At 42.1% G+C, this 8,356-nt stretch overlaps 1 protein-coding gene across 2 annotated transcripts in view; it reads right to left on the reverse strand.

The window, feature by feature from the left end:
- nap1l1 (nucleosome assembly protein 1-like 1) overlaps positions 1-5,711 on the reverse strand; it is a 20,624-nt gene extending 14,913 nt beyond the window's left edge. For both annotated transcript variants that reach the window (XM_005742664.1, XM_005742665.1), the window contains exons 1-3: positions 5,579-5,711; positions 1,547-1,585; positions 424-512 (exon numbers count right to left, since the gene is read on the reverse strand). In XM_005742664.1, coding sequence (XP_005742721.1) covers positions 424-512; positions 1,547-1,563 — 106 coding nt within the window. In that variant the 5' untranslated portion in view covers positions 1,564-1,585; positions 5,579-5,711. The remainder of the gene's footprint in view (positions 1-423; positions 513-1,546; positions 1,586-5,578) is intronic.
- Between the last annotated feature and the right edge of the window lie 2,645 nt (positions 5,712-8,356).

An 8,356-nucleotide genomic window follows, 5' to 3' on the forward strand; every position in this document is an offset into this window, starting at 1 on the left:
TAAAACACTGCTCAAACTAGCTATAAAAAGATAGGCCCAAGCAGCAATCTATATCTAGCCACAATAAGCCGGGAGTAGGCCAATATGTGAGGAGTCGTCAGAACCATTGAGGATCAAAGAATACATAAACAGCATCGAGATCCCAAAATAAAACGGATCAGTGCTCCCAGCTCTCAACTGTTAAGTCTATTATGCTGTATTCAAGTTTATGTGCCACTTTGTTCACCCACTGATACTGAGTGTTTGAATTGCCATCTTCTCAATGTTATCACTTGGCTATTGATATTCCTTTGGCACTGGCTAAATAGCTTTTTTTGAGGGGGGGCACATGTGACCCCACATTCCCCCACTTCTACATTTCACCTAAACCACAGAATATGCGCAATTCAACTCTAGACTGTAAGTATACTGAGACTGCCTTACCTTTGCTGTTTTCATCCTCTCCCGTCTCCTCCTCTTCCACTTCCTCAACATCCTCCATATCTGCTGGGTCCATCTCAGCCTGATCTTTGCTGCTCAAGGAGAGAGGGGAAGGACAGAGGGTGGAAATGTTAGCCAAAACAAAGCAGTACTTATGAAGGAACATTTAAGATTGGCCAAACTACTCCTGCCATCTTTTGGCTGATCACTGACCACTATGCCAGCCACACGTGGCAGTAATAGCATGACTAACAATGAAGAGCCAACTGCCACGCTGACACACCTTGCCCAAGATCATCCTGATACTGAGTGAGGGCCAGCAGTGATGCGGTGCAGCTCTAAAAATTCACTAGTAAACAAAACTGGAGTCTGCCTTTACCCATGATGCTGCTCAAAGCAGTGAAACATGATGCCCAACTTCAAGATGCAGCACTATCACAGTTCAATACCGAACATAACACAGCTTCACTAGCCCGTCTCATCCTTCCATCAGGCTGCAGACTATTGTGAAAAATCAATGCCCAAGAGTGGAAGAATTTAAGAGTCAAAGAGACAGCTTCCATCCGATTGGGCCATTGTTACAGAGCCATACATGTTTTAAAGGTGGCCTGTAAAACACGCATTTAAAGGGGGAAAAAAGTAACCCTAGCTGTTGGAGAGGTGTGTGGAGGAGCTCCTACTGCACTGCACCCTTAGATTTAACCTGAGGGGCACTTTCTGAATCTGAAAACTCAGTACCAGAAACTGCAGTTCCTCCAATGACCACATGAAGCTGGCTCCAAAAACAAGTCCAACTACTGTAGGCTTCATGTTAAAAAGTCCCATTTCATATCATAATGAGTGTGCAACTATAAATCACTGCCTCTTTTGCAACAACGACACAGGAATTTTAGAATAAAAGGCTGGGGTGTGGATGCTTTGACAGGTGTCCCACCTGCAGCAAACCCTTTGTCAGGCTTTACCGCAACTAATCTGGACCTCTCCATGGTTCTGCTTTTGGTATATTCAAGGTTTACCTTATAAGCACAAAAAATGTCACCTTCAACTTAAAAAAGAAAAAAAAAAACGAGTTGACAGAGAGGCCCAATGTTTAATTTTAGTTATCAACACCACATAATGTACTTACTTGTCGATGTCTGCCATATTAACCGAGTCTCAAGTGATGCTAGAAAGAAAGAACAGAACCAGTTAGCTTAGAAATCCTGGATTACATGTTATTGTTACCAGAGGGGTGCACTACACAGGCTTTTTGCAAAATTGTTCAGCCTAAAGGCAAAGCTGCATCTATCCTAACCAGGTTAGGAGATGGCAACTTATTAACACAACCTGCTCAAAATGACTAGTTTCAGTTTAAAAACTGGCTGCAAGAGCCAGAGTAAATCATTTAATGACAATAGGCAGAAATTTCATACGCACAAAGGTGTAGTGCAATTTGTATAAGTACCAGAGGGCACCAAAGACACATGCATGAGGTTACGCATGATTGAGCTACAGCACACTTTATGTTATGCAACTTCTGTTCTCACAGTGGAAAGTTCAGGAGTAATGACCACAACCAAAATGCGGCTCTTATCAGTAGTTCACCCGTCTGTTGAGCCTCATCTCTACCTTTACACATCTTTTTCTAGTAAGCAGTTAAAGGGTGAATACCACCACTCTGAACAATTTTATGTAATATACTTAAAAACAAAAAGCCTGGCATGTCCACTAATATTAAGAACTTGCAGAAAGGAAAGGTATCTGCGGGGGCTTTGAGGATATTAATGTGCATTCATGTTTTTAATTAGTACACTAAGATTTCTGTTGAACACCGTTTACAACCAACTTCTGAGCTAATATAAAGATACTGGTTTAAATTTAACAGTCCTTCATTGTGTTGTTAAACAGCTACTGGAATGTTACTGAGCACCTCCACAGTAAAAAAATAAATAGAACAATTTCTGCAATAAGCACCCCACAATGTTGTTAGAGAACACTAATAATAAACCACAAAAACTCGAGTTACTTCATATCAAGTCCCCTTCCCTTCTTATTACCACAAAAGAACTAAAATGATATATAGTTTTTATTGTATAATTTTAAAAATGTAAAACTGCAGCCTCACCATTTTGATGCAAATGAAACTAAACTGGCTGTATAAGTAATGCTACTCCTGAAAATAGTGCACACACAGCACTACCCTCCACTCCAGAGGAAATGCATGAAAAATGCATATAAAAGGAACCCTAGGCTGCAGTCAACACAGCACTGACAGCATCTCACGAAAGATCAAAGCAGAGCCTTATGAGGCAATCACACACTGATTAAAAACAAAAGACTGAAAATGACTTTAGTGCATATGAATGTCATCTTTCCCTCATTAGTCCTTTGCCGATCAGTACAGCAGTCTGTTTAGCACTGTGGCTACTATTACCTGCTATGATCGATATTCAAATAAACTTCACTAATCTCTAATAACACGCCCATCCCCAAATAATTAAATAAATAATTAACTTCTTTTTCCAAAGAATTTTTATTAAACACTCAGGATTTGTCTAAATCCATCACATGCTTATTTTAAGAGTCCCATCCCAGTCTACATGGGATCAACCCTGGCTGTTAGTCAGTCACCCCCTTGCCACTCAGCCAAGGCCACCTTCCCCTGAGAGACTGATTAGGGTGGCGGGTCCTTGATGCAATTCAGTTGCCTCTCCCTACAGACATATTCCAACTCCACCAGCTGGGAGTTTAGCTGCTTGACAGCAGTCCCTTTTCTACTCCTGTAGCCTGGTACAGTTTGGTTTAGCACTACAGGAACCAGTTCTCCACCAGCTCTAGGATGCGACTTGCATGCAATTATGTCCCATGGAACAGGAAAAGAACTGCTAAAACCCATAAAGGATGGACCCGAGACTCACTAAAGAGGCAGCCATGGAGGAACACATGAGCCAAAGTATTTTTTTCCCCATTAAGAAAAAACAAAACAATTATTCAATTTTTTAAAGTCTAATGGACTTTGACTACCACTACTTTATCATGACAATGTTACAAGACACATTTTATATGAATCATCACTGACCTAGCAACACATGAATGACACGACGGCATTTCAGCAGAGTGCAGATGATGGTAAAAGGTCCATAATCCTTTTCCTGACTGCCATGTTCTTGCTGCTGTCCCAACTCATTAACTACATTCAACTGTCATCCCAGGGGCAAATCTGTCCCTTGTTAGCCTGTAACACTAGCAGCTGCAGGGCTTCAAGAACTAAAGCCCAGGAGCTTATAATCTATTACACTTAACTTTCGACAAATTAGAATCGAAACCAAAAATCTATGTAGGTCTTTCAACAGAGCAAGGAAATTATTTCAACAAAGCAGCATATCATAACTGTTTATCTCAGGTGGGCTATATTCAGCCGATACGCCAAGATTATTCAGCTGCAGAGCTGATGTGACACTTTTAGCTTAGAAAAGTCACATGACAGATCAATGTGTTTCTTCCCTCTTGCAGAGGATAACTGATTTAGGGAGAAGCCTGCCTTGTTGGCTGGTTTGTGACTTTAATTACATCCCATTTCTCAAATGAAACCTGCAGTCTGCCACTTTTGGAATAGCAAGAAACGTTTTTAGGCTTTCACTTTTTAAGTTTACACTGACAAATGAATAAATCTGAAAGTGTCTAGGAATAATAAAAGCACATGTGCTTTGTTACTCTAGGATGACACCCACCATCCCTACCACCTCTCTATTTCTCCAAATTATTGATAAGTACTGGAGAAAGCTCTTAAGACAAAAAAAAAAAAAAAAACAATTTCCACTGTGCAGAATGAGATGACAGTGTTTTTAGTTTGGGTAGTTGGCTTATAATGCACGAAACAAAGACTTGGGTATATTACGCACAGGATAATACCAGCCTGGAGCATTTTCTATCAAATTGCCCAGGCCAACCTGCGTCAATATCAACAGCATGCCTCATTGTTTAAGTCCCTAAAATACCTCAACTTGTTTTTTTTATAGTGAAAAGTGATAACAACATCAGCGCTTCCAGAGCTATATGTGGCGATTCATTTGAACAAAAAAAGATTTAAGCTGCTCCCACTTTGTATGGTGTGTAATTGCCATTAAAAAAAGAAAAAAAAAGACAACTTAAACCCACCTACGTCTTCCCTAGAGGAGACTAATTGCAACACGGAGCAGCTAATTGATTACATTCTCCTAAAAACATCAAACTGGCCCAAAGACAGACCCTTACTCAAGATAGCCATTTCTTCTATCCCTGCCCAGCGACCACGTGTTGCATGCTGAAGTCATGTCGACCCATTCATGACTAACAAAAAGCCCCGGGTGGATGCCTGCCTGCTGAAACCACATTTCGGCTTCATTTGGCAGCCAACCTGTTGAAACGTTTACTCATTTTACCCACATAAAACAAGCCGGACTCCGGCTAGTGTACAGACCAACTTTAGCCGGCCTGCCTCAGTCTAGTATCAAAGAGCTCTTGTGTGTGCGCTGCTAGTTAAAGCTAGCTTGCGTGCTGCTAGCTCGATGCGCACTACTCGGGGAGAGCAAGTGGGAGGAACAGCTTCGACAGACACGGTGCTGTAACTAGAAAATATGGGCCAGTTAGGAAGTGGTGTCAACGCTCCAGCACCACGTTTTAACCAGCTTCCCCTTATGTAATAGAACCGACTATCCAATTCAACCAAACGCCGCGTGCCGTTATCAGTAAAGCTCAGTCTCGTGAACAGTCCCCCGTCCCCCTCCATCTCCACCCACCCATCCTCCACAAAAATAAAAATAAGGTCAAGTCCAAAATTACAAGAAAGGAGACACGTGTCAACAAATGTCGAAAAACGCCGACAAGTGCCGGACTTAGCCAGCGTTTTGTCCTCTCTGCGAATGCAATGACTGGTCAAACAGTCCGGTGGAAGCGGACGAACATAAACGCTGTTTTATTGGGGTTTTTTCCCCAAATCGCGTTTAACGTTAACACACATCATGGTGGAGCCAGTCTCAATGGCTGCTGCCACTGTCTGACTTGACTAGCATTAGCAAAAGCAGCGCTGTCACCCTCTTGCCACCGTTCGCTCATACAGTGGGACTGAAATTCAACTTCGGGGACGACGACCAAGTTTGGGGCGTTAGCGCCGAAGCCATTCCCAACTCCCGTCTCTTACCTTCGCTGTCTAGCCGGAGGCTGGTTTGGTTAGCGGCGCTACGCAGTGAAGCGGTCTCGGGGAAGAAAGAGACTCCGCTCCGATGGCGGTAAAAGGGAGAGAGATCCCGCCGCCTGCGCTCATATACATCCGACGTCATCACGTAAACCGGCAATCACCGAGGCAACGCTGTGCATGGGAGGGGCGGCGGTGAGGTTGCCCCTAGGGGGGGAAAGCAGAGGATGAGGAAACATCGTTCCAGTCCTCCTTATAGTCTTCTAATCATCTGGTTGCTGCTCTTCATCACCTCATTCATTCATTATCGTCACAACTCTCTCTTAATCAGCGTCTTAAACTTCTTCACCATGTCATTTCCAGTCATTATCTTATACCACGATTGTCATGATCGCAGCTACAGCTCCATTGCCTTCATCGTGCAAGCAGTCGTCTTCATCATCACTGCCTGGGGAACTGATTACACTCATCATCAAATCAAATCAAAATTTATTTATATAGCACATATTAAAAACAACAGTGTTGACCATAGTGCTTCACAGTCAATAAAAACATGAGACAGTTAAAACAAACAATAGAAGAGGACAACAAACAATAGGTAACAACGCAACAAGCTAAAACAGCCAACTAGACAGAATCAAAAGCCAAAGTAAAAAAATAAGTTTTAAGACGTAATTTAAAAGACTGGATAGACTCGGCAGTGCGAATATGAACGGGGAGGTTATTCCAGAGTCTGGGTGCCACGGACGTCATGGACGTTGTGACGCTCGTCCTTTTGCCATAATCTTCATTCTCAGTTTCCCCAGCAAGATTCGTGCTCCCCCTGTTATTAGCATCAAAATCACCATGTCTTCACCAGCATCCCCAGCCACTTTGACTACAACAAACCACACTTTGGGACCTTTTGTTGCCGGTATCTGTTTTAGTCATAAAAACTCTCAGACTTCAGTGCTAATGTGTGTTTCAACTGTTCTAGCTATGTTTTAGCTTTTCTGTGAAGCACTTTGTGATTTTTATCTTGAAAGGTGTTATGCAAATAAAATGCTACTTACTTTTTACTTTACTTACATGGTGACCCAACAACGTACTCACACTTTATGGTGGTTTGCTTAAAAATGAACTGTGTGTACACCGCTGTTACACTGAACAATAGCACACCCAAAAAAGTTTTTTTTATAGATTGGGGACTTAAAATCTGAGATAGGTAATGGTTAGCAATGGTTAGCACTCTTGCCTGGCAGCAAGTAGGTGCTGGGTTCAAATCCACCATCTGGCCAGGGCCTTCCTGTGTGGAGTTTGCATGTTCCCCTTTGTCTGTGTGAGTTCTCCCTCTGGGTGCTCTGGTTCCTCCCACAGTTTAAAGGCATGCAGTTAGTGGGGTTAGGTCCTGTGGTGATTCTGTCCATCAATGTCCCACCATATAAGCGAAAATTTATCAGGTGGTTTTCGAGGGAAAGTGTATGCCACCGGTTAAAAAAAAATAGCCTACACACATTTGAGTGATGACATATCTCAAAACAGAGACAGCCGGATAGAAAACCTCTTCCTAGTGACCCGGAATGAAGCCAGAAGCAAAGACTGGAAGGATTTCACTGTGATTCATCCATCAGGCAGCACCGGACTCAGTGTTACTAACACCAGGCACACTGCTTGGCTTCTACCCTCCTCTGAGCAATACCTGGCACCAGCCCAGAGGTCGGATCTCTCTCATTCCACACTTTCCCAGAAGACAAAGCCTTCCCACATGTGTCTTTGATGGCACAAAACTCAAAAGTGAATATTTCCCTGAGTCATGCCAGCCAGAAGCACAGGAACAGAAAGCAGATAAAAACAGTGAGAGGAATTGTTTTCCAGCTTTCACATTATAGGTCCACGTGAGAGCTGCCAGGTAAACCCCACTTTGAAACACGTGTATTTTTATTGTCAAAACCTACCAAAAGCCTTTTCCCCCACAAGGACACCTATATCCATTTCTGTTATATTAATTCATTTTTATTTCTAGTGTTACTTTTTTCTTGCAAGTTTTGTGCTTTGCTTGTGTTTTCTGTTTCTTCTCTCTTTTCAGTGACTTCCTTCATCTTTTGAAAAGTCACTTACATTATGCATCTTCTGCGCTTTTCCTTCCTGTCTCTGTGTCTGTCCCTGTGTCTCTGTTTTTGTCCTCTTGTGTGTCCTTCTATTTTTCTGCCCTGCCGACTGCTTTCCCCCCAGTTTGTTGTCTTGTGTTTCTGAGTTACTGCTGAAGACTTTTCTTTTTCCTGTTTTGTGCAGTGTCTTAAGTTACGAGTTTTATACAAACAGTCCACACCAGGGGCCTTAAAGTTGCTCCCTGAATGGAATGTAATCATCATTAATGTTAGCAATTACTTCTGCCAGAGAGGTTGTGTTTTTGGTAGTGTTTGTGTGCATGTGTTTCATTCTGTCTGCAAATGTGGGATTTCAAAAAGTTCTAAATTAATTCTGGTAAACTTTGTAGAGTGGGGTGATGTTAAAACGCCATTAAAATTTGCTTTACATCCACCAAGGCCTTCAAGGGCAGCGTAACTATTCATTGGTCAAAAATTGACAAAAAGCCTTAAACTTAGAAACTATGAGTGTTTGACTTCTTATCTCTCCTTCAAGGTCAGCAGATTAATCCGAAGGTCAAAATGATTCTATATAAATTAGATGTAAAGCTATTTAATTCTTACTCCCATAGTTTGTAATTACAACACATAGGCATAAGGCATATAGGGAATATAGTGGGAATTTAAATATCACATTACTTTGGACCTCTTACCTCTA

The sequence above is a fragment of the Pundamilia nyererei genome, unplaced genomic scaffold (genome assembly GCF_000239375.1).
Source record: "Pundamilia nyererei isolate P.nyererei 1_Seehausen unplaced genomic scaffold, PunNye1.0 scaffold00122, whole genome shotgun sequence".
NCBI lineage: Eukaryota > Metazoa > Chordata > Actinopteri > Cichliformes > Cichlidae > Pundamilia > Pundamilia nyererei.